General features: G+C 36.3%; 1 protein-coding gene across 2 annotated transcripts; it reads right to left on the bottom strand.

Moving 5' to 3' along the window:
* On the bottom strand, window positions 1–22,604 carry LOC121429164 (kynurenine formamidase-like). 2 transcript variants are annotated; one of them, XM_041626096.1, is made up of 11 exons: window positions 22,437–22,604; window positions 17,909–18,002; window positions 17,171–17,281; window positions 14,680–14,734; window positions 13,719–13,804; window positions 10,283–10,355; window positions 9,373–9,476; window positions 8,856–8,934; window positions 7,791–7,926; window positions 5,514–5,618; window positions 1–4,380 (listed from the first exon to the last, which is right to left on the bottom strand). In XM_041626096.1, the coding sequence occupies exons 1-11, from the start codon at window positions 22,491–22,493 to the stop codon at window positions 4,348–4,350; spliced, it is 933 nt and encodes a 310-aa protein (XP_041482030.1). In that variant the 5' UTR covers window positions 22,494–22,604; the 3' UTR covers window positions 1–4,347. The 2 variants fall into 2 exon arrangements, with proteins under 2 accessions (XP_041482030.1, XP_041482031.1); XM_041626097.1 differs by lacking the exon at window positions 17,171–17,281.
* Between the last annotated feature and the right edge of the window lie 5,227 nt (window positions 22,605–27,831).

The following is a 27,831-nucleotide window of genomic DNA, read 5'->3' as shown; positions in this document are numbered from 1 at the left end:
CCGTCTAAAAAGGTACCTTTTGTTTCGAAGTCGAAAGCAATATGGTTGGGTAAAGGGTTATGTAATGGGTCATCAATACATGACACCACCACAATGTCTGACTCATTCATTATTGGCCTGGGGGTGGTGGCTCAACTTACCCGCCTTCCCCTACATATCATTATTTCTTTCGTCTTCATTATAATGCTGGTTAAAAGTGATCTGACACAATTTGTTGGGTCAGAATCTTACAACATGGACCCTTTATTTGTAGTTTACATAACTTGATCTACAACAATTTAGTCTACTTTTCAGGTAGTCTTAATACAACATGGCCTAAAAAAAATGGTCTACACTACATTTTGTCTAATACCCACTTAGTCTAATTATTTTAGTCTAAATTCAACGCAGACGGTCTAAGTTCCACTTTATTACAAAATGCGATATCAGTATTGATATCTACACACTTCAATTTGTATCTATTGTGAATTGACTGGCATGATTAAACCACATTGCATATATATTAATCAAAGTTTACCAAACATCACAGTCTCGAGAGATCCATACTCTATCAGACTTGTGTTACATGGTGGCATGCTCGGTTAATTGGAATGCCTCAAAATGACAAGGACAGCTGCCTGTGTTGAGAAGTATTTGCATAAATTCCTACCAAACTTTATTGAATGCTAACCATTGAAGCATCCACTCATGCAACAGTGATAAAAACATGAATACATACATGTATGATTGTATCTACATTTGCATAGCATGCAATACTCTGTGTGTGAGATGAGCGAATGATATGAAGTAAACACATGGCCTGAGAGTTCTGCATTCAATCACTAGCACAGGGCCTGCATCAAAAGATTATCCTACACTAAATGTTGATAAAGCCTGAATTACTTAAAGAGCAATTCAATGCTATTAGTAGCTTCAAATGAAAGTTGATGCTTCATGTAAAACAAAATAATAAAACCTGCCCAAGACACACACCGCAAGTGCAGCATACTCATGAAAGACAAAATCAAGGAGGAACTGGACAAGATGGAGCAGCAAGGAGTTGAATTGAATACAATAATGATTGGCACAGCTACATGACCACAGTTGTGAAGAGAGACAGATCAATCAGCACTGTCTTGACCCAAGGTGATTGAAGGGATGCCTTGAAAAAGGTTCAACCTTTCTTCAACTTTTCCAAGTTAGATGCAAAGGCTGGTTATTGGTCAGTTCATCTGGCAGAGGAATGCCAACACTTCACCATATTCTGCACACCATTCGGAAGATAGTGCTTCCAAAGATTGCTATACATGCTATGTACAAGCCAGGATATCTTCCAGCTGATCATGGATGGGATCGTCCAGAATGTGTCAGGCTGCATATGCATTGCAGATGACATAGCAATTGTAGGAAGAACAGAGGAGAAACACAACAGGATTCTCTACATCACATGGAGACAGCAAAGCAAGAAGGCTTAGTGTTCAGAGACTGATTTATCAAAGTCCAAGGATACAGACGTCAAGTCAAGTACCACCAGGAAAAGACATAATTCTTTCTGATACCTTGAGCCAACTTCATAACCCAAAGAAAGTGTGTATTGTTCCGCTACAGGTCATAGAGGAATCCATCTGCTCTGAAGCTAAAGATTTAAACAAGATTGACATTATACTCTTTGGACAGCACAAAAGAACAGAACATCAGAGAGAAACAGTTCTCAGATCATTACGGAATATAGTAACTCAGGGTTGGCCTAAAATCATCTAAGAGTTACAAACATCTTTTGAGCAATATTGGTCTTACAGAGATGAAATCAGAATGTCATACAGAGTACTCTTCAAGGGAAGTCAAGTTAACACACCGAAGACGCTGAGGAATGACATCCTTAGACAGCTTCACCTAGGACACCTGGGAATTGAATGCACAAGTTGACTTGCTCACAAAACGGTGTTCTGGATAAAGATTGACCAAGCATGATATATTGCAGATGTGATGTAATCAAGGTAGATGACATTTTACAAATTAAGAATGTTTTATATTTCAATAAAAATCATAAAAATTATGTTGTATTATGTAGTTAACTTCCTGTTATAATTTCAGTCATTCACTTTTAATAATGAATGTCAAAATAAACCTCGTCTAATACAAAGATAGAAATAACCTTGGGATAATTCTTTGAGGGAGAATATTTTAACGTTAAATTTTGAGCAAATTGATCCACAAAAATCATAGGCTTAAAAAAATATATACAACAAACTTTAAACTCAAAACCAAAAGAACCATCTTTATTTTGGAGCATTGCGGATTCATTAAACGAAAAGACAATAATTCCTTAAACATTACCCCATCTGAGTGGACTGCACACTTCAAACAACTGATGAATAAAACACAGAGTAATAATTTTTTAGTTGAGGAACAGAATAGAGGTAGCTATTATTATACAGATTGTTTGAATGCTACTGTTACAAGGAAAGAAGTACTTGACACACTAAAACTCATGAAACAAAAAAAATCAAGTGGACCGAATAAGATTCTAGGTGAAATGATTTTAGCATCTTGCAGCACAAATATAAACATATATGTTGACATATTTAATGCTATAGTAAAAACTTGAATATATCCTGAAGCATGGAAAGAAAACTTTATAACATCAATATTTGAGGGAGGTTGTAGCAATGACCCTGACAACTACTACAGAGGAATAGCACTAACAAGTTCTTTGGCTAAATTTTTTGCAAGAATATTGCACAATAGACTACATAATTTCTATGAAATAATCAACTACTGGCAGCTGAACAAATATATTTCCAGAAGATATCTAAAACTTCAGACCACGCATTCTCTCTCAAATCAATTATACATAAAATGTTTTAAAAGAAATCATACTTATATGTGTGTTTTATTGATTTTTGAAAAGCTTACAAAGTAGTTAATAGGAAAACATTACTTTATCAATTCAGACAATTTTATGGGATAGATGGACATCACATGTGTGGACAATTTGAAGTCTCCGTGGGTATAGGGATACCAATATTCACAACTTTTAAAAAATCATAACTTTCTTGTTTGTCCGATATTGTTCAAACTTTCACATATCAACTTGTCTAATTTTTCTTTTCCCCCTTATTTGGGATGGATTCCCCCTTTAAATATAGTCTCAGAATTCCCATATTTCAAAGTATTTTCTCAAAATTCCCCGAATTCAAAGTACTGTCTTAAATTTTTTTAAATAGAAATGCAAACCAATAAGATTTAGTTTCCATATTCAAATGTATACTTCAAATTTTGATCCAGATTCAGACTTTTAGGTTCAAAATGAATTTTACATCGTCTTCTATGTTACTTCAAAGGGATTTTAACTTCTATAGTATAAAAATATAAAATTTTACATTCTATTGTTATTTTGTTAATAATGTTGCTCCTACACATAACAACTCTATTGCCCATATACACCAATACTGATCTATTAAGTCCATCTAATAAACATATTTTGCAGCATACTTCAATATATAATAGGCCTTTAACATTAGATTCTCAATGTATTTATTTGCAATATTTTTTTTTTCACCCATACAAGACATTTTTACCCTTTTTTTCCAAAATGAGACTGACTGAAACCTAATGCCTCAACCTACAGAGGGCAGAAGAATAAGAATTAACCAGCCAAAATTAATGGTGTACCTACAAAATTCTAAAAAATAACTCACTTCTATTTTCATATCTCAATTGACGTTTAGTTTGTCCCAGTGCCGCAACCAAACTAAATAGTCATGCACGCATGAAATTAAAATGAATTACATGTATATGTGTGTGTGGTGAGCCACAATAATGTGTGTATTATTTGCAATTCAAGTATTTCTGTCACAGTCACCTCTTACAAAACTCTTCCCTGATCAAGCTTTCAAATAAAAGAGAACAAAATTAATTTGGTAGAATCATGATAGTCACATATATCAACATGCCTTTGATAACTAGAAATAACCTACATTTGGGGTATTACCCAGAACATCCCCTGGTACTGTGTACAGAATAAGTAACAGTGTACCATACATGAATACTGGTCACTAAGGCACACACTATGTAATTAACAAAGGAAGCCCTGCCGCACATCCAATAGACATAAAACGGAATGTGAAATGGCATATATAAGTGGACCAACTACTGAACCCTGTGGCACACTGTGTATACACAAAACAGAGTCTGATATGATATAATTAACCAGACTCTTTTGATTGCAGTTTTTTTATATTCATTGTAAACCATGCCAAGGTTTTCTACATCCAACACCATACTCCTATTTCATACATTATAATGAGAATACTGTGATCAATTAAAAACAAATTATCAGGGGTTTCCTTACTTGAAGGATGGCCATTATGATGTCAAACCCATCATCCGAAGAAAAACCTGAGAGTAAATGACCAAGAGAGAGGGAAATTATTCTTGGGGAACATTAGTGACCATTAATAATTCTTTCTAATTAAACAAGTGACATCCCTTAAAAATCACAAACTTAATTCAAACATTTTACTTATATTCATTTTAATAAATTATTTCTGGTCATTTTTAATAAATATGAAAAACTATGCATCTTTGGAATATATGCATACAAGTATGTTAACATAGTCTTCATGTTATTTTCATCTATGTTTCAAATTTGGAACAGTTTGATATTTCTCCCATAGACATATATTGAAATAAAGAAAGTAAATTTTAATGTACAACCATTAAGCAATTGCATGACTGAAACAGGTTAAACTAATCTTCACAGATATATCTGCTTAAGTGTCCAGTTGTTCAGACCAAGTTCTATGGGGAGAGATCATTTTGTCATGCTGCTCTATACTTTGGAATGTTTTATTTATTTTATTTATTTATTTACCACTTGTGGGATGGAACACCCTATCAGCACATGCTGTTTTTCGTAGGGGTCCATACACATGTATGCGATCCCTCCTGCCATTAAGGAGGCATCTACATGCTCTGCATTCAAAAGTCGCCTCAAAACTTATGGGAAAAAAGGTATTTTAGAAAGTAATCTGTGTGCACATAAATTACACTTGAATAACAACCTGATAATGGCTTTGAACAGATAAAGAGTTAACCCCAAGTGTATGAATGCATGAATAAATTATCATTTGATAGAAAATGCTGAACTGATGAGAAACAAGCACCGTGACAGGTATGTTACCAAATATATCTGGTTTATCTAGTTCATTGTAAATATCATTATTAATATGATTATCATACTGTTTAGTGTCTATTGTAAATATTTAGTTATCTTTGTCATATTGTCATACTATGTATATTTGTAAATTTATATCTTTGCAATGATTACTTTTACTGTTAAATTGATATGAGTTGAAATGAAAAGAATCCAAACTGAACTATATAAATGAGTGTTGCTGATCTTCAGTATGTTTCATTTACAGCTTAAACTACACAAAGCTGGTCTATGTATAGATACTAGACCTAGATCTCTGATGATTTCATAGACTCTATCATCAAATTATTAGTAGTTATCAGAGGAGATGACTTACCTTTTGAAATAGGCAATTTTCATCAGTTAACTCAATGAGCTCCTGAAAGTGATCTTTTTCAGGTAACATTGTCATCTCAACATCTAGACCTGAAGATGATAAAAGCTGCCATGATAATAGAAAACATTATCAAATTATGTACAGGTGAATGTTGATGAAATGTACTCAAGGTTATTGACAATGGTTCAAGAAGCAAATCATTTTACATACACTTGTTGACTGCAGAGACACTAACACTCATCTGTTCATTATTATTATTATTTGTATGTAACAGAATAAGTAATGAATGACAAAAAACTGATTACATATTCAAATTAATTTTCAAGAATCTGATACTCTTTTTGTCAGCGGTCATCCAAACTGTTGTATCACATATATGACAGCGCACTGCAAACCCATTTCAGAGAAAATCAAGTTTGCTTTAATTTTGACACTTTTTCCCCCAGTCTTACAATATTCTAATTGCCAGAAAAATACATGGTAGGAAAGACCAATACCATAGCTTGACATTGGTATCTTCATATTTACACAAAACCAAGAATCAGAGAAAATATTACAAAAGAGCTACATGCTCGTAATTTCAGTTTGAGCGGTTTAGATTTCCCCTGTACAAAAATGCCAGAGGTAATACAACAACCCTGACTGAATTTTCGATACACCCAATCAGAAAAACATCTATCACTCTTTCATGTGCAAAGTTTATGCAGTGACGATACAACGGTTTGGTGACAGTGCATTTGCAATTATTATGTAAATTATGTAGAGTGATACTTGCTATTTCATTTTCTGCAAAAATCTAACAAGTGGAACGCCTCTGGCAGTCTCGCCTGCACTCCACAATTCGATATAGCAGCAGTGCTGCCATTGAAAACAGCTAATGAATAATTATTTACAGAAGGAAACACTAATATGATAATAAAATAATATGTCCATTTACCCAACATGACCTTTGACCATGATTATGTGACCTAAGACAGACGCAACACAATCAATCATACTTGATTACCCTTATGTCGATGTTTCATGAGCTAGGTCCATAAACTTTTGAAGTTATGATGAAAATTCAACACATAATAATAATAATATAGGGTATTTATATTGCGCACATATCCACCTTGTTAAATGCTCAAGGCACTCCTATATTACCCGGCTAAGCTAGGCGTTCATAGCGCACACAGCTTTTTAAGGAATTACTTCCTACCCTACCGGTACCAATTTACCTCACCTGGGTTGAGTGCAGCACACTGTGGATCAGTTTCTTGCTGAAGGAAATTACGCCATGGCTGGGATTTGAACCCCCGACCCTATGTTTCAAAGTCCGAAGACTAATCTACTGGGCCACAACGCTCAACATGCTCCCAACATAGCCAGAATGACCTTTGATCTTAGCTATAATTTTTTTATACCAAAACTGACTGATATGACAGTTTGGATGAACGCAGACAATTTAAGCAAGGCCATAAGTTTTCTTCATGACATCATCATGAATATAGTGTAGCAAAGATGTGTATGACATGCTTGGTGTGTGGACCAAGTCCTTGCCTCCTATAGCTCCGAAGTGTATCAAAACTGTGCAATGGGTTTGTATGCATTAAAAATATGCATAAATTTAGAGTGCATGTTTGCTTTTTAGCTGGGCACCTGTTGCACTGTAAGGCACATCAGTTCAAAAGTAAAGATGGCATTGGTGCATATGGTTCCATTAAGGCCTGAGGGAGATATCGTCATTACAAAACCATGCTATTACATGGGCTTTCAAAATGGACCCTTGACAAATAATCATCCTCTGATCTCAGAGTACCCTAAAAATGTAATGTTTTCCCCACCCTAACTATGCCCTCAAAATATATTTAATGATAGGGATGAATTTCCTTTTTTTGGCTGGTTCATTTACATGTATGCATATATCATTCGGCCATAAAAAAACAATCCCTTGTACAAACTTTTGTTAATGAGCATGTTGTCAATCTTTTAATGACAGTGCACATTGCCCCCATCCCGACCCCCTAGACTAAAGGTCACTAAACTTGAACAGTGCTCCTCAAGAGCATTTACCATAGTTCCTCCAGGGATATAACTTTGTCCAGGGAATCCATATATTTATGAGCCATCATGTTATAGACCAGGGGAGCATTTCATGAAACAAATTAACAGTGATATTCACTGACTTTTGTTATAAGCTACCAAAATCCTTGCATCTGATTGGCTCAGAGACAATTGGTGAGAAGATGCTTCATGAAAACACCCTTGATTCCTTCATACATTAATCATACACACCTTACTGTAATCTTGTGCTTGTTGTTTGAGTACTGGTGGGTCATATTCCGTAAACAGAAGGTGAACTTTGACCCCCAGGTTGCATTCTGGGATAGCATCCACAAGGAGATGAGGGCTTACAGAAGCTGCACTAGATCTGGTGGAAGATCATGAAACCATTTCTTATCAGCAATAAGTTACTTAAAATATAGGTTTCAATTAATATACACAGCTTGCAGTATGCACATAGAGATTGGTAAACATATACCAATACAGCAAAGAGATTGGAATAGGTTCCACTGATCAATGCATGATTTCATTCTTGGATCTCGGTGGTGGCACTACTTATTCGAAGGCGCAACGCATGATCATTCTCCAAGTATAAAAAAATTGCCTTTTTTGCATGGTTTCAAGTACATTTTGAGCAATTTTGACCCCTTTTTTACATGAAAACGGGAATAAATTAACAGAGATTTACCATTAAATACAACCCTTTTTTTTGCATTCCCAGTAGATCTTCACTTTTACAAAATCACCCTCTATTTTACATTTGAAGAAAACAAACAAAAACATGTTATAATTTTTAAGAAGAACTTCATATCGATTTTTGTAATCATGGCAGCCGTCATAGCCGACCTGAACTTTCCAGCAAAGATGACAAACATTATGGGGCAAAACACTCGGCAAAATATGACTGGAAAAATATGAGAGAAATTGGTAAGAATTCTAGGATTTCACTGTTCACATTTTCATGATGACAAAAAAAATTGTACCCTTATTTTAACAAATAGTGTACATCCTCGACAAAAAATGACCCTTTTTTTCAAAGTCGCATACATTTATGTTCGCGAATTTACAATACCACCAGGCTCAAAAAGTACCTCTTTTTCACGTAAAAGGGAACAATCATGCGTACACATCGACAACAAGAAGTGCCACCACCCGGGTCTTGGATTTGTTTTGATTTTTCAGGTTTTTTCTTCATTCAAAATTTCTTTGGTTTGAATCCTGTGATATTTTTCCCATTTTCTGTACTACAGAAAACTGGGATTTTACTGTAAGAGCATGAAACAGATTGATACTTACTCTGTAAGTGACAATGGTTCGTTGATATATGTTTTTGTGATGGGTCGTACATCAAATATACCAGAAATAGGAAGAATGCCTGTGGTGAAATTACCAAGAAAAAAAGATTTTATAGCAATAAGCAGTAGGATCAGTACGAGGTACATGAAGTTTGCTAAAATTGGGATGGCAACACAAGACTTAAATTTCTCAAAGTTGTATAAATTATGATCTCTAAACCTGTGTGAACTTGAAAATGGCCATGATGGTTCTTGTTATGTAGGGTAAGGACTACTCAACTTGCTCCAATATCATTGACAATACTTTCATTTTAAAAGGATGTATATAATCTATACAGACACATAGATAAAGCTCATTATCTCCTTTTCTAAATACAACTTATTTATCTATGCAAATATCTGAATTTGGCATAGGAAACTTTTTATCTATATAACTGGCTTAACAGAAATCTAACCCTGTAAGCAAAAAAAAATAATAGTTCAAGAGCAAATGTTGGGTGAATGTGTTTGACTGTCACCTTTGATAATATTCTTCTTGTCCTGTAGAAGACTTGACCAGTCAACAGAGAGCATCATGGCCGCAAGATGACCACCAGCTGAGTGACCGGATATGAAAACCCCTCTGTAAAATAGAATACAACAAATCTGATGAAACTGAAAAGGTTTATCAGATTGATGTCATGACAATTTTTTTTTTCAGAATTATGAAATTCTACCCATTTTGGTTTGCAAGGATGCAAGGTTCATCAAACCTTGTCTGTAGATGCAGGGTGCTACATAAGCACTTGCCCAATTGCCGGGGCAAGTAAAAGTTAAAGTCGGACAAGTGCTTTGAAGTAAAGACCAAAACTACTTGCCCGAATTGGGCAAGCAATGTTCTCACAGTAGAATTACCAATATTAAGGTCATATCATATCGACCCAAAATTTGGTCATGGTGGGCAAGATAAAATCAATTTGTAAAAACCAACCCTAATTTGGGTAATGGCGGGCAAGATAAAATCACTTTGTAAAAAGAAATGCAAGAACAAGGTACATCAGTTCATGTCAAAAGAGAGAAAAAACCTAAGGTCAATGGTTTATAAAGCTGCAATATTTTCTATCAAAGAGGTAAAAGCTTTTTTTTCAAGGATTTTTCTGGGCAAGTGAAATAGATTTTCAGGCAAATATATTCCAACTATTTAAAAATTTACTTGCCCGACAGGGCAAGTAAATTTACTCATGAGAGTAATAAAAAAAATTGCTGGGCTTTTTGGTGTTTCCTGTGATTTGAAATTGAACTGATCAGAAATAGTCTAGCATTGTCCTTGAAATATATCATAAATTATTAATGACATAAAAAAGATATGTGAAGCAGTCAGCAAATCACATTTTATATCGTTTGGTTAAAAAACCATAAGCAAATGAATGATAAATCTATTTTTCTAACCTTGTATGAGGAAATCTTTTAGCCACGAACACCACCACCTTTTGAACTTGTTCTACCATGTCATGTAGAGTACCTGCAAATAAAAATAAACAGATAAATATTATATCCACAAGTTTAAAATACTTGACGCATGTAATAGTTATTTGAAACATTGAAATCTAATGGCTGTCAAGGTGAATAGGCTTATGTCGAAAGGGTGGGTGCTGTCGCGTTAGGGTGCGTCAACGCGAACGCGAAGATTCGTCCAAAGCCCCCCGGTTTGGCCGAAAGGGTGCGTTGGGAGCGCCACGTCGCGTCGCGTTCACTGCAACGCGCCCTTTTGTCCAAAGCCCCCCCGGTTTGGACGAAAGGGTGTGTTTAATAATAATGAATAAATAAATACAAATATTTATAAGAAAGCTGAATATAAGGTATTTTGTCAAACATTGCCAATTTGCACGTAAAATAGTGGATTTTCAATCATTTAAAGCATTGACAATTTGAGGAAAAGAAAGAAAAGTTCAACTAAGAATAATAATGATAATAATAATAATAATGATAATAATAATAATAATAATGATAATAAAATCAGATACCCACCCTTGCAATAAGCCACTTGGCGCCAATTTTTCACTCCAAATTCATTTCCATAAATTCACTCTTTGGGGTGAAAATTATTATTATTATCATTATTATAAGTATTATTATTATTATTGTTATTATTTTTATTATTATAAGTATTATTATTATTATTATACAAACAACACGCACATATTATTATTATTATACACACAACACGCACACATACACAACAGATACATCTCACAAAATATACTGAGGCAGGGTCTCAAGTGTAAAATATAGTAAGGTAGGGTCTGAAGAGTTAAACGTTGTGAATGCTGACCCGACATCAATTTTGGCCTTGCCCTTCCAGGACACATCTGCCGTAAGTTTTATAATTTGGGGGACACCAAATATCTCCAGGTATACGAATGTTTTCCTTTGTAATAAATACACACCTGCAAAGTATAAAATTGAAGGTAAGTTACTTTTTTTTATTTGAAAGAACCTTGAAATCAGTCATAATTTTTACATGTATCAATATTACACCATAAAACATTTCCACCGAAAAATCCTCATGCAGCATGCCGTCATTGTTTTTTTTTTACCTTAAAAAGAATGTTTGTGCCATATGATGATTTATGTTCCTATGCAAATTTCACATATCACTCGTCTTTTTTGTTTGTTCAGCTTTCTTATAAATATTTGTATTTATTTATTCATTATTATTAAACACACCCTTTCGTCCAAACCGGGGGGCTTTGGACGAAAGGGCGCGTTCCAGTGAACGCGACGCGACGTGGCGCTCCCAACGCACCCTTTCGGCCAAACCGGGGGGGGGGGGGCTTTGGACGAATCTTCGCATTCGTGTTGATGCACCCTAACGCGACAGCACCCACCCTTTCGAAATAAGCCTGAACATGATGTAATGTAAAAATTGTAATAATGACTCAAGCACTCTATTCGTAATAGCGTAAAGATTTTCACGAAAAACATCTATCAGAGGATTACCAAATTTGCAAAGTTTTTTTTTTTTCATTTCCTGACAGATTACTTTGTTATTGCCTATTAAATAGATTTGATTTGATCTGATTTATTGACTTCTGCAGGGTGCTACATAAGCACTTGCCCGATTGACTGAGGCTAGTAAAAGTAAAATTTGGGCAAGTGTTTTGAAGTAAAGACCAATACTACTTGCCTGATTTGGGCAAGCAAAAATTCTCACAGAAGAATGACCAACATTAGGGTCTATATGATATATAGGTCTTAAATTTGGTCATGGCGGACAAGATAAAATCACTTTGGAAAAAGAAATGCAAGAACAAGGTACATCAGTTCATGTCAAAAGAGAAAAAAAGGTCAATAGTTCATAAAACCACAATATATTTTTTTTGAAGAGGTAAAACATTTTTTTCAAGCAAGTGAAATAGATTTTTGGGCAAGTATATTCCAAATATTTAAAAATTTACTTGCCCAACAGGGTAATTAAGTGCTTCTAAAAAGTTATGTAGCACCCTGGATTTCCGTTTCGCAACATAATTATGATAGATATAACATAACAAGGTTAAAAATACTGCAAGACATAATAAAATATATATAACATAATCTTATACCCCTTTCATACACTCATCCTCCAATTATCGCCTGAGACTAAGGCGGATAATTCAATAAAAATTGCGTTCACAAACTCCGAAAATAATGCGCACTTTTTTTTACGAGCGCCCGACCTGAAAAAGGCGGATAATTGTCATGGCAACTGCACACGCCCCCTCCGATGGGGTTGCGTTGGAAAAGGGTGACCTTGTGACCGAACCATGGCATTTATCCGCATTACTTTGGAAATGCGTTCATAAAGTCAAAATCTGGTCCCGATGCTGCTATTATCCGCATAATAGCAGCATCGAAATAATGCGGATAACTATGGTCCTCCTCTGATTTTACATCCAAATTATGCGGCTATTATTGGCATAATTGGGTTTATGAAAGGGGTATTAGGTTTAAGGTACACAATTCAATAAATAAAATTACCTAATATGACATTTGTATTTAAGAGTAAAAAGGAGGGTCTTGCCGAAAAAAAGCAAAGCTTGCCGAAAAAAAGCATGATGGATCATGTGAGAAATATTTGGTTTTATAGCATTAGGAAGAGAGGGGGGAAGTGAGGGGGAGAAGAAAGGAGGGACAGAGAAGTGCAGTGTAAATGACGGAGAAAGAAAGCGGGCAGCAGGAGCAGGTACTTTGGCTAATTGCAATTTTAAGAAGAAAGTAATAACAAATAATACAATGTATATAACATGAGCACATATAATACACACAAAAGTCAAGTACAAATAAATCAGTTATTCAGCTTCACATGTTTGCAACGAGTATTGCAAAATTAACATTTTTTTCAGTTTGCGTTTTAAAGTATTTATATTAATAGGGGATTGTTTGAAATCTTGAGAGTTCCAATAGGCATTGCAAGATATTGCAGCATTTTACTGTATGTACTAGTAATTATTTTTGAAAAAGTGATCAAAAGTTGATAGGAAATAAGGAACAAAAAATGGCAATAAAACCCACAAAAAAGCTTTCCACTCACCGTGTAAATGGTAATACTAATAAAATATTAACTGTTTTAATATTCATAGAAAACCCTATTTTTAACTTATTTTTATTATCAATGCTAGCATTTCATCAATTCAAGGTATTAGCCTTCCATTTAATTCATAAATAAAAAAATGTTTTCATAAAGGCAATTTGCTGCACATAAATTTGTTTATGAATGGTTATTATCATTATTACAAGTCAGGCAAATTAATTTCAATCTTCAATTTAAATTTGATTATAAATAACATGTTTCACTCTTTTAAATTTAAATCTTTTAAATTTAAATCTTCAAATTGGCAATACTTACACTCGGGCACTAGAGAATATCCAACAGTGACAAACACAGCACCATTCTTGATGAGAGGTGCTCCAAGGAAAGAGTTATTATCCTTACTGCAACAAAAATAAGTCATTTAGTCAAAAGTTATGTGTCATTAAATAAGCTTTCAGAAAAAAAATATATATGACTCATGGGATAGTGCAATTTATGTTCAATTTTAACTCAAGCTGAGTAAAAAAATTTAGCATGAATACGTTTTTTTTTTCAATAGCCATTATGCTAGACTTCTGGACTCATGCTTGAATTACAATTGAACATGGGTTTATTGCCACAACCCCTGAATGTAACTAACCCTAAGCCCAATCAATCTAGCATTTTAGTGAATTGATAGTGATATAGGCTTACTTTAAACCACTAGGTGATTATGTCATCACATATTAATCTGGATGACCGGGTGAGGTTGTTGGGCCCAAAAATGTAATAACTTGACCTTTTATGAAAACATTATATGCAAAGTTGAGTTTTATCATTGATATAAGAATGGTTCTGTACATTAATTAAGAGGTTTTCAAAATCATATTAAGGGGTAGCATTTGCATTTCTTTGTTATTGTGAGCTAAAGGGATATCGAGAGATTGCATCAGACCATATTACTGACTCAAGTTTGTGGCAAACAATATTGGCACTATAGTCTCCTTTTATGGTGACTGATATCAGCATGAACAAGATATCATTTTATGGAAGTAACAAAGCTACCAAGTCTCACGCATTATGGACTCTTGTTCATCCCCTCAAATCTCTGTCTCACGCAACTATCACAGCCTATCCCCATATACATTGTACACAATTCTGTGATCTCATTCAGATTCACAGAAAATCTCACGCATAGCTAGTCTTTGACCTTGGCATCTCTGAAGTAATAATCAAATTTCAGAGCACATAAAGGTACTCTCTTATTATTTGATAAACCATTTGAAAAAAAAATCACCTCAGTTCCTCAGCCTGCCAGTAGCCTCCATGGAGAAACATGAATATAGGAGCATCTGAAATGTTATTCATGAAAAGAAAAGGTATGAAGACAGAAACAATATACCAGTATACTCTAACGATTAAATCCTACTTAGATTAAATCCTGTATACAGATTGGTTAAACTAGTATTGTGTGACAAAATATATTCAACTAAAATGTTGCATGACATCAGGCCTTAATAAATTTTCTGTCTAGCGAATATTCTGATGTCATTATTAAAGATTTTGAGATATTTAGCTATTCTCTCGAGCTGTCTCTTCCAAGCAAGATCTGTGATGGGTCAGTGAAGGCACTAATCTGCTTTCTGCTGAGTGAGGCTTTAAAACTAGGTCATTTAATGCAAGTAACTGGACTCTAGAATTTGGTTCTTACTTAAAAAATAAGGTTTAAAACAAATATATATTCTATTCAAAGCATACATGTAGTGGCAATTATTAATTCTCGATTGGACTGGCAATATAACTATTATCTTCAGGGAAAATAGCAATTGCTAGACCACCCTCAAACAAATAATTTCCAGTGTGCTTTCTCAAAGCCCGATATTATTGCTCTCAGGATGTTTCACAATTAAATTTGTGTGTATCTTCACTATCTTGTCTGCACATGTTCTATATCTAGATAAAAGTATTATGACTGCACTGTCACAAAAAAAACATCCGTAAATCATATAATACTGTTGTGTTGGGGTTGGATCTTATTGCTCTTTTACTTTCAACCAGACTTAAAATGAGACAAGCACTGCAGGATGTACAATTCTTATACATTTATTGAAGATGATAACAAATAAGACAGGAACATGAGTAAGTCTGATGGTGACTATACTCTCTAAACTCCAATCTCTAATCTATCTGTATGCTGGAACAATCTGTAAAGTAATCTGTAACAATCTACATTCTAATCTAACAATCTCTGAAGTAATCTGATTTGGGTTCAGAAGTGAACTCCTTATATATTGGTCTGGTCTAGACTCTTTACAATCAAACAGGTGTTGGTCAACCTTGGACGCTTGACCAAAACAATCTGTATGTCATAACTTTACTCTGAATTGGGGGAGTTTACCTTTTATGGAGAACATGAAATGTAGTGAATAAGAAACCCATAAAATGTGTGTGCGTCAGAAGTTTAGCTGGAAGAAGAATGAGTAATACTTTCTAATGAAAGTTGGAGCTGGTATACTTCCTGTAGAAGTATTGATTAAGTATTGATTATGTATTGATATAATATTTAATATGTGAGATATGTCTTATCATCACATAATAATACTACTTGGCGAAAAATAATAATTCCAGACTTAAAAAAAAACAAGTGGAATGCCTCTGGCCGTCTCACCTGCATCACGCATTTCAATATAGCAGCAGTGCTGACTTTGAAAACTACTCTAACTCGCACAAGATGTTCAATGATACATGGTTACTCTTATGTCCACTTTTTATGAACTAGACCAATAAACTTACAGAGATATGATGGTTATTCAACAAAAAAAAACAACATGGCCAAAGTTCATTGACCTTACATGACCTTTGACCTTGATCATGTGACGTGAAACTCGCACAAGATGTTCAGTGATACTTGATTACTCTTATGTCCAAGTTTCATGAATCAGATTCATAAACTTTCAAAGTTATGATGGTAATTCAACAGATACACCCAATTCGGCCAAAGTTCATTGACCTTTGACCTTGGTCATGTGACCTGAAATGTGCACAGGATATTCAGTGATACTTGATTACTCTAATGTCCAAGTCTAACGAACTAGACCAATAAACTTTCAAAGTTATGATGGTAATTCAACAGATACCCCCTATTCGGCCAAAGTTCATTGACCCTAAATGACCTTTGACCTTAATCATGAGACCTGAAACTTGCACAAAATCTTCAGTGATGCTTGATTACTATTATGTCCAAGTTTCATGAATCAGATCCATAAACTTTCAAAGTTATGATGGGAATTCAACAGATACCCCCAATTCGGCCAAAGTTCATTGACCCTAAATGACCTTTGACCTTGGTCATGTGACATAAAACTCATGCAGGATGTTCAGTGATACTTGATTAACCTTATGTCCAAGTTTCATGAACTAGGTCCATATATTTTCTAAGTTATGATGACATTTCAAAAACTTAACCTCAGGTTAAGATTTTGATGTTGATTCCTCCAACATGGTCTAAGTTCATTGACCCTAAATGACCTTTGACCTTGGTCATGTGACATGAAACTCTAATAGGATGTTCAGTAATACTTGATTGACCTTATGGCCAAGTTTCATGAACTAGGTCCATATACTTTCTAAGTTATGATGTCATTTCAAAAACTTAACCTCAGGTTAAGATTTGAAGTTGACGCCGCCGCCGCCGTCGGAAAAGCGGCGCCTATAGTCTCACTCTGCTATGCAGGTGAGACAAAAACATACCAATAAATTCTTAGAATAAAAAGTGCAAGAATATTTACCTACACTAGCAGATTTTGGTAAAAATACATCAATTTTTTCCCTTTCTTGTGATCCATATTCTAAGTTGAGTTGTGATTGAAAAGCACCTTCTGATAAGAATTTAACTGACTCTGCAAATAACAATAAAAAAGATGACATTAAAATAAAAGGCTTTATAATCTTTCTCCTAAAAACAAGTGAATGGCATGGGTGCCCATGTCAAATGCCTTCCTCGCCTCAAAATCACTCTCTTATTAACGGTGGTTTTCTTTTGAACTGTAATTTCCTTGCCCTTCAGATCTGGAGCAGACCAAACCTGATAAGACACAATGATATTTTGGGGGCTATATTACTTTTGAAAAAATACCTTACCTCCCAAACTATTGTCTCTTAGCCGGCTGGATCAGCGCCTGCTCCTGATAAACTAAATTGCTCAAAATTTTAATACAGGATAAGTGTATAGAACATTTTAAGAAGGAGGGAAGACATAGATTTTTTTCTCCCGGGGGGATGCCGCTTCAGAATTCAGGTTTTTTTTTCAGGTTTTTTTTTTTTATGTGAGTGTGTGTCTTCAGTGCTAGGCATCTTTTCCTTATTTTTTGGGTGAAATTGATATTTTTTAATATGAAAGCTCAATGGAGTATAAGGTTAATGCCCACTCTTCATCAGATATGATGTTACAACACTTAGAGAAAAACAAGATAGACAGTCTACCAAAGTACACGTAGAACTAGAAGATGAGTTGCAATAAAAGATACCTTCATCACATCTCTTGATGAAATCTTCAACTACCTCATCTGGGCTGAGCTTTTGCTTACTCCACTTGCTGCATGAAAAGGCTGTGTCTAAGTCCTGATAAATGAAAAAAAAAAAGAATACAAAAATACTAAATTTTTATCATGCCATGCCATCATTAAAGGACAAGTCCACCCCCAACAAAAACTTGATTTGAATAAAAAGAGAAAATTTCAACAAGCTTAACACTGAAAATTTCATCAAAATCGGATGTAAAATAAGAAAGTCAAGGCATTTTAGAGATTCGCTTCATTTTACAAAACAGTTACGGTATATGCACATCTCGGTCGGTAGAGGAACTGATGACATCACTCACTATTTCTTTTGTATTTTATTATATGAAATATGAAATATTTTTATTTTCTCGTCATTGTCATGTGAAATGAAGTTTCATTCCTCCCTGAACACGTGGAATTCCATTATTTCAACATTTTGTGCTTCAGGCAAGGAGATCCTAATCTTCAAATTCGTAAAAATTGAAATATTGCATAATTCAAACAATAAAAAACAAAAGAAATAGTGAGTGAGTGAGTGACATCATCGACTCTCTCATTTGGATGTAACTGGCTCGTTCATATAACTATGTTGTTAAAAATAAGCAAAACTTTGAAATGTCATGACTTTCTTATTTTACATCAGATTTTGATGAAATTTTCAGCACTGTGCTTGTCTGATTTTCTCTATTGATTCAAATCAACATTTTTCTGAGGTGGACTTGACCTTTAATTTTGCTCGACCAAGCAAATAGTAGAGTTTTTATTTTTCATTGGCAAAATTCACTATTGTCTGGTCCAATATGACTTGAAACGATTCATTTACATTAGCCAACAGGCATGATATAATTTTGCCACAGCACAAGACCATGAGGAATCAATATCAAAATCAAGTGTTCTAGAGGCTTAGTACTGAACATCCACTCTATAGAATTCCTATACGCAAGATTTCAGCATCAAACAAGAGTGCCCCTAAGGCGAGAACATAATACACCTGCCTGTAGCGCGGAAAATTGAGTTATTGGTCAGGCAAAAAAAGTGTAAGGTGGCAACTTCACCTTTGACCTTCTGACCTCAAAATCAATTGCTAGTATCATATATGATGGTAGGCCCCAAGTCTGCGCACCTAACAATTTGAGTTAAGATTTCAGGCGCGGATCCAGGAGGGGGCCAAGCCGGCCCTGCCCCCCCCCCCTATTTTTGACAACCTGCAGAAAAATGTGTTCTCTTTATCTTGATAGAAACTACGAAAAGCAGGAAGAAAAGTAAGAAAGAGCTACATGTATTATACCCATGATGTGTAATTTACAGCCTCGTAACGGCCGGCCAGACCCTGAAAGGAAACAAGAAAAAGATGAGGGGAAGAATTGGAAAATGGATTTTATATAAAAAAATTTCGCTCGCGCATCGCGCTCGCATTGCCTGTGTAATGAATCCCATTCAAGAGGATTAAATGGCACTTTATATATCCAGTTCTGAAATCAATTTGCACACAATATTTTAGCTCACACATCAAGCTTTCATTATTTTGTTTGATTTACACAAATTGTTATATCAAAATTTTCAGCTCGCGCTGCGCGCTCGCATTGTTTTATTTGTGAGATACCTATCCTCTTTGGAAATTCTTTCCAAAATTTGTCAAAATGCTCCTTTATCATGTCAGTATATCAAAATTAAGCTCGTGCTTCGTGCTTGCATTTAGTTGTTTGAGACACACAAGCTTGTTCTTTAATTTTAAATAAAAACGCACTTAGACCGTCCAGTTTTCAGGTCGGAATATCACTCTCATTATTTAATTGGTGATACTTGTATCCTCTTCATTAATCACTAAAAACAGTCCTAATGGAGTCCCTTAATTTTCACGCTGGATTCGCCCCTGGATTTAACATGAATTTCTTCTTATTTCACAAAATCTTTCGGTTAATAGTGTTCCTTATATTATTAAGAGTAAGTGTACAAAATTTCTCATTAAAAAATGAAAGGAAATATAAGATTTTCTTGAAAAACCTTGGGCAGTCATTTTCAGATTGAAAAAAAAGGTACCCCATGTCTGCGCACTCATTCACTTTGCACACGATTCAGGGATTTTGATGAGAAAGGCTGCATTTTGAGGGCCATCAAATGAAATACACTGAATTTATTATTTTTTCCACCATTTTGAGTCAGATTTTTTTAAGAATACCTGTCTATGTATTGCATGTGTAAAGTTTGTGCTCGTTGCGTATCTTCTTTTACTAGAATTGCACAGATACGCGGGTGCGCAGACTTGGGAGACCGCGCAGACATGGGGGAACTGACCATACACCAAATTATATGAGCCTAGGTTAAGTTCAACTTAAGTTTACAAGGACTTCAGAAAGGTGAGATGAAAACATTTCACTGTGATCTTGAACTTTTGGCCTCAAAATCAATAGGTTTCCTGGGACACATGCTAGTTACATACACACCAAATTATATGAGCCAAGGTTAAGTTAAACTGAAGTTATCACGTTTACAAGGACTGCAGAAGGGCAAGATGAAAATATGTCGGTGTCCTTGACCTTTTGACCTCATGTAGATACCATCTTCTGTTCTATATATTTTTACTCGGGTTTTTAATAAATCAAAGATATGGAGTAAGGAGCGCTTACAAATGCTTTTGAAAGACACATTATTAAAACCAAACTAACACATCCATGAAAGTAACCCAGGGAGCGGTTTTTGCGGGCCGGCACCCAGGAGCTTACCGTGTATTTACCCGTACTAACGGGACAAGGGTAGATTATGGTCAAAATATCTAGCAAGATAAATTATGAAAACAGAAATTATGCACTTACCACGATTATGGATGATGGTCTAACGAGTGGTAGTATCCTGACGTGGATGCACAGACGGGAACCTCAAAAAATTGAAAAGTTCTCTCCTTCTCCCCAGTCTCGATCGGCTGTTTTTGTTATGAATCATAACAAAATGGCCGATAGAGACTGGGGAGGAGAGAACTTTTCAATTTTTGAGGTTCCAGTCTGTGCCCAGATGTCGGAAAAACTGCCACTCATTAGACCATCATCCATATAATCGTGGTAAGTGCTTGATTTCTGTTTTAACCATTTATTCGGAGAATTATTTTGACCATACTTCACGCTTGTCAGGTGAGTATGCCAAATTGCACGTACAATCCTGGGCTCCCGACCGCTACGCGGCCGGGAGCCCCCTGGGTTACTTTCCTAGTTGAATCTATATCTCACACACAGTGCAACATGTTGCATGTATTCACACATAATACCGGTATTTTATGTATCATCATGTCCAAGAACAGTGGTTGCATTTGCTGCCCCATCCCTTCCCATAGTCTCGTATAAGCCCACTCATGGTTTCAAATCGTCTCGTGTGTGAAGGATTCATATGCACCTGGTGCACGCGAATCTTTCACACCCTTTTTACTAAAATAACTATGACTTTACATCGTAGCTAAGCATTATATTTATTCTATGACACTTACCGAACCATATGGATCGTTTGTTGAATTCTGTTTGGTGTTGTTTTTAATAAAATAAGAGCATTTTTCGTGATCTTCACGTAGATGCCTCTTGATCAGCGTTGATATCAACTTTTGCCTAAAGAGGGCGCGCGATATTATTTCAAAGTCGGTAGGCACTTAAGAACCAAGTTTGAAAGGATACTCGTAAAATTATGTCACTCTCGCCGATGAATATTCATTAGATCGTGGTCGTGCGTGTTCAATACACACTGAGTGCATGCATGCAGAGAGTTTTTATTGAACACGCACGACCACGAGTGACGTAATTTTACGAGTGTCCTTTCAAACTTGGTTCTTAAGTGCCTACCGTACCTTTGTTTACGGTGTTGCAAGCTAGCTGCATTCTAGGCGATCAGCATTATTTTCTTGCTCGTTCAATCCATTTTCATCATCATCTTGTCAAAAGATGGCGTACTTTACCAATAAGTATATACATGAGATGCAACCTGTTGATTTTTGGTACAATTTCCTATTATGCGCTGACGACTTGAATTGAGAATGTTCGATACGAAAAATTGCTTTTCGATTGTTGTTTGCGTACTTTCCACCGCAGTATTAAGGACGGATCGAACGGAGTATCCTGGTTGAGACTTGGAGGTAAGCGATAAAAACACTTTTATAAATAATTTCCAATTCATTTAAAAAAAAGTTAAATCATAAAAAAAAATTTCCATTAGTGGAGAAATACTCAAATGTTTGGCGCTTTTCATTCCCTCACATTCGTGTGATGAATGAAAACGTCAAAGTCCACTATGAAACCACATGCGTTGTGCGAGGTTAGTATTACTAACATGTAGTTACTAACCTCGCATGTTGTGTGAGTGGTATAAGCCTAACGTTAGTAACACTAATACAGTGGGTTAGGCTAAACTAGCCCAGCCAGGGAGCTCCGCCCGCTTAGCGGGCCGGAGCTCCCTGCTCTGAGCCAGGCTGCGCTAAACTAAAGTAACGAACCATCGCCTGAGGTTGTCTATTGCTTACCTCGCTGTAGCTGTTCTTGGACCATCTGGTGCCGTCATTTGCTACTTGTTCGGGCATTTTAGATACCTTAAAAGCTTTTGAACATCCGTTGCGGCACCCAACAAATTCGACAAGTTGATAGTTTGAAACATCGAACTAAAGTTATGCATGGTCGATCACGTTACATGAGACGTATGGGTTTATTGCCATTTCGTCCACTGCCATTTTGTCCACTACCCACATGGTCTAATATCATTTCGTCTACCATCAGTTGGTCCACTATCCACATGGTCCAATTACCATTTCGTCCAATCACCATTTCGTCTAATAGCCATTTCGTCTAATAGCCATTTCGTCTATTATCATTTGGTCTAATAGCCATTTGGTCTAATGGTATTTTTTTGCCAATTGGTCCAATAGCTACTTTGTCCACTATCATTACGTCTATTCCCATTTGGTCTAATAGCCAAATGGTCTAAAGGCAAATGGTCTAATAACCACTTGGTCTACTTTCATTTCGTCCATGTTCCATTTGGTCTAACTGCATTTGGTCTACTATCACTTGGTCTAAACTCATTTCGGCTAACAATCATTTGGTCTAATTGCCATTTGGTCTAATAGCCAATATGTCCAATTGCCATTTTGGCTAATCACCATTTCGTCTAATATTCATTTCGTCTAACACGCATACTGGTCTACTATGCTGCACTAGCGCCCTCTACGACCCGAGTCGACTCTATTCGCGATTGTGGGCCTAATTAATTACCAATTCTCTTCAACTTCTTGATTTATTTTATCACTGTTGACTAGTGTTGTTCGTCATTGATTACTTTGCATTATGGAAGTGTTTTCCACCCAAAGGGGGAAGCAATGTGTGTCTTATCGAGGTTATACATACACGATACGGGCGAGGAAAAACGGAATGGTATACTGGCGATGGCGAAAGGGGCCCGGGGGGGCACTCTGTATATAATGCATAGTGGGTATGTGCCGCGGAGGGGACCCCCATTTTTACACTCAAATTTCCGTTCCAAGGCATAGCATTGTTGCCTTGTTGAGAAAAAGAACAAAGAAAGCCCCTCCAAGGCATAGCATTTTCTTCTTATCGAGAAAAAAGAAGAGAGAATTCCGCTCCAAAGCTTCGCATATTTTTCTGTTACGCCGCTCCGATCGCGTTGAATGAGCTGCAATTTTGGTGAAAAGCGGCCGCAGAGCTCCCCGGCGGAGGCCGCGCTAGCTGCATCATGCACGCATGACCGTTCCGTAGGGATGCATACGCGCTCACACGCTGGCGATCCGTTCCAAGGACCCCCGTTTTCACAAACATTTGTCGTTCCGAAGCCCGTTCCGAGGACCCTCCTTTTTACAATAAGCCCGCTCCAAGGCCCCTGTTTTTTGTCTCGCCTGCGGCACACCCCCACCACTTTTTTGGTCGAGTGCCCCCCCCCCGGGGAAAGGGGGCGCCAAAAAGGGGAAGGAAAGAGAGGAAAAGAAAAGGGAGAGAAAAAAAAGAGGGAAAGAAGAAGAGAAAGAGAAACAAATGGGGAAGAAAGAGAGAAGGAAAAAAAAGGAAGAGGGAAGAGGGAGAAAGAAAAGGAAAAAAGGAAAGGGAAACATCTCATGCTTCGCGCTCGCATTAATAATTTATTGAGATATGTATCCTGTACATAATAACAAAAGAAAAATGATTAAAATCTCCCATTTTTGAGATCTGAAAATAGGGAAACAGCTTCAGCTCTTGCTGCGCGCTCACATTTTTATTTATGATACATCCATCTCTTCTTGAATTCCTTCAAACAATCCTTAATCTGTTACTTCTTTATGTCAATTAACCAACATTTTCGGCAATAATTGCAGTAATTGTTCATTTTAAGATAATTATGTATCCTGTATTACAGGGAGTGTTCAAAGTGTCCTGAAATATCAAATTTTTTTAACTCGCCGTGCACATGTTTGTATATTCATTTCTAAACTGGATATATAGTGACGTGGATTGTCAATGTCTAATTCCTTCCTACAGCTTTTTCTCGTCTCATTCCCCGTTTTCTTTTCCCTCCTTCCCTTTTTCTCTTTTTTTCTCCCCCACCCTTTTCTCTTTTTTGGGGCCGTCAATAAGGAGGGGCGGACGCTTTGCCCTCCTCGAAATGCCTATGTATCCACTTTATGAATGCTTACAAACAGTCCTTAAAACGTCATTTTTCATGTCACAATATCACAAATTTCGACCCGCGCTCGCATTGTTTATTTAGATGTGTATTATGTACAAATTTACAAAAAGTGATTAAAGTGCCCCGTTTTGAGGTCTGAATATAGGAAAATTTCAGCTCGCACTGTGATGTTGCATTTACAAAAGTAAAATATGTATCTTTAAGAATTCCTAAACGCAGTCCTTAAAACGCCCGTTTCATGTCAGTATATGGAATATTCTCAGCTCGCGCTGCGCGCTTGCAATCCTCGCATTAGTTATTAATGTAGAGAAATGTTCAGGATTTCAAACAGTGTCAAGACTTACGATTTTATGTGTAAAATAATAGTGGGCCTACATGAAATAAAATGTTTATAAAAAAAAGATCAGCTCGCGCAAGCAAAAAAAAAAAAAAACACGGAAAAAACCCTCTTCGATCCGCAGACAGGGGAATATATAAATGAATGAACATTTTTCGAGCAACAGCCCCCCTGCCCCCATTAGCAAAAGCTAGATCCGCAAAAGGGATGTGTTATAATTATACCCGGCAGGCCTATATACTCGCGACCAAAAATCTACTCTAGTGATTTCAATACCCCCCCCCCCTCCTGTAAACTCCTGGATCCGCGCCTACGTAGTAGTAATTATTTTAATTATGTATATTATTTCTATTATGATTATCCTTATTATTATCATTTTTGTTAATATTAGTAATATGATCATCATAATTATTATTATTAGTAGTAGTATTGTGAATTTTATTATTATTATTATTATTTATTAGTATCATTATGATGATTATCATTCTTATTATTATATCCATTAATTGCTACAGCATGAGTATATCACAAACATTATACTCATCGTTATTGTCAATACTACTAGGCCTACATTTATTTTAGGCGCAGGCGGGCTTCTAGCGACGGGAAACGAACAAAAAGGGAGAGGATAGTACAGGGAAAGAAGAAAGGACAGATCGGGAAGAGCTCTTTTTTGGGGGGTGGGGGTATATTGATCAATAATATTTCTTTAAAAGGCTATATTGTCTTTCATCTGTTTATCGTATTTTAATATCGGAATACAATATTCTCCTTTCTTTTTTTAAATAAAAATTGAGCGACAAATTAAATTAAAAGGACCCTTTTCCATTTTCCCCATCTTAGTTCCCCCTTTTATATGTGTGTGTGTGCGTATGTGTGTGCGTTTTAGGGGGGGTGGGGGTGCCTGAATCGCTGTACCCACTGAATCGACCCTTGCGATAGTAGTTATCATCATAGTTTTTAGTTTTTTTTTTAAACTAATATCATCAATAATTTCAAGGTATTAAAGTCATTTCGCTCCCCTCCCCGGATAACGCAAATTATTTGTATTAGACGAAATGGCTATTGGACCGAATGGCTATTAGACTAAATGGCTATTGGACGATTTGGGAATTGGACGAAATGGTTAGTAGACGATTTGGTTGGTAGACGAACTGATTATTGGACCTAATGGTTGATGGACGAAATGACTATTAGACGAAATGGCAATTGGACGAGTTGATAAGTAGACGATGTGGATATTGGACCAACTGAAATTAGCCGACATGGCTATTGGACCAAATGAACGGTGGACGAACTGGTTAATGGACGATTTGGCATTAGACCAAATAGATTTAGACGAAATGGTTGGTAGACGAAATGGTTGTAGACGAATTGGCTATAGACTAACTGGCTATTAGACTAAAAGGCTATTAGACGAAATGGTGATTGGACGAAATGGGTGGTAGACGAAATGTTGATGGACGAAATGGCATTAGACGAAATGAATGTAGACCATGTGGTGAGTGGACGGGATGGCAGTAGACGAATTGGCAATTTACCTACGTGCACATACACGAGAACGCCAGCACGTACTATCTTATATATTATTCTGCGAGCTGCGAGGGCTCTTAGAAAAAAGGGAAACCCCCGACTTAGGGTGGGCGTGGACGACCACGGGGGTCACTCTCGCAGTGGCGGCACCAAGGGGGGGCATGGGGGGGCATTTGCCCCCCCACTCAGAAGCTTTGCCCCCCCAGTTGCCCCCCGGAAATTTTGAGGACTTAAAAGAAAATTATACAGTAATTTGTAAATAAGTAGATGCTGTCGTACTACATATTCAAGCTCAGCTGTGAAGTGCTCTAAAATACCATTTTCTGCTCTTCAAAACTTGAAAATTTTCTCACTTAGTCGCTGTTGGCTTCCTCGCACACTATTAGTTTGTAATAAGTTTATATCGCTTGTTATATCTTGCATTAAGGCAGACATTTCAATGTGTGATACACAAGCTAATGTAAGTGTTAAACTACAGTACATGGCGTGTATTCTGTCGTCAGCAATGTTTATTCTTTGGGGGGGGGGCGTGGAGGACAAATACTCAAAGTCTGCCCCCTTCCTTGAAATAAATATGCATCTACTCATGTAAAATTTGGATTAAACTCATCGATTTGCTTCATTAACAAATAAGAATGCTTGAACTCTTCGTTCATAATTTGTCACCGTCATGGTTTTTAGTGAAAAAGTAAATAGGCCATGTAAAGATGTGCAATCTGCGATGGGTGTTCTGTCCCCTCCCTCTTAAATTTTCGACCTTTCCACGAGGGGAATGTCTGTATCTATTAGGCTATATTCTCATAACAAGACACCCAACTATAGTATATTTGAAAATAAACTTTACCCTGTGTATTAAAAACTTTCCTGTCTTCGGAAGAAAATTATTAGGCCTATGTATGAAAAAAATAAGATATGAAAAAGAGAACAGAAATTAAATATTGAAGTCTTTTACAATGCGATCAGCATTCTTCAATGGTACATACAGTTTGTGATGAAGGCTAGTCAAGAGTGAAATGTGGCTAGCATGAAAATAGCAATACTTAATCCTACAGTGGATGTGTTTTTAGGTGAATTAAGTAGAAGATTTAGCAACGAAAATCTGCAGATCTTTCGTTCACTTGCAGCTCTGGATCCTAAGTCTCATAAGTTTCTGGACTTCGAAACTGTCAAGCCTCTTGCAGTGCACTATAAACTCAATCTTGAGGACATCAAAACTGAAATGAGACTTGTCAAGAGAATGATTGAAAGGTCTGACACCAAACTAGAAACTTTGATTGATGTCGCGGAACACCTGAAGCCACTTACTATGGCCTTTGAAGAACTGTACAAGTTAGTGAAAATAGCTGCAATCATCCCAGTAAGTACAGCTTCTTGTGAA

The sequence above is a fragment of the Lytechinus variegatus genome, chromosome 15 (genome assembly GCF_018143015.1).
Source record: "Lytechinus variegatus isolate NC3 chromosome 15, Lvar_3.0, whole genome shotgun sequence".
In the NCBI taxonomy this organism is placed as follows: Eukaryota; Metazoa; Echinodermata; class Echinoidea; order Temnopleuroida; family Toxopneustidae; genus Lytechinus; species Lytechinus variegatus.
The sequence above is the reverse complement of the archived record's forward strand: the minus strand, read 5'-3'. Positions and strand labels throughout refer to the sequence as shown.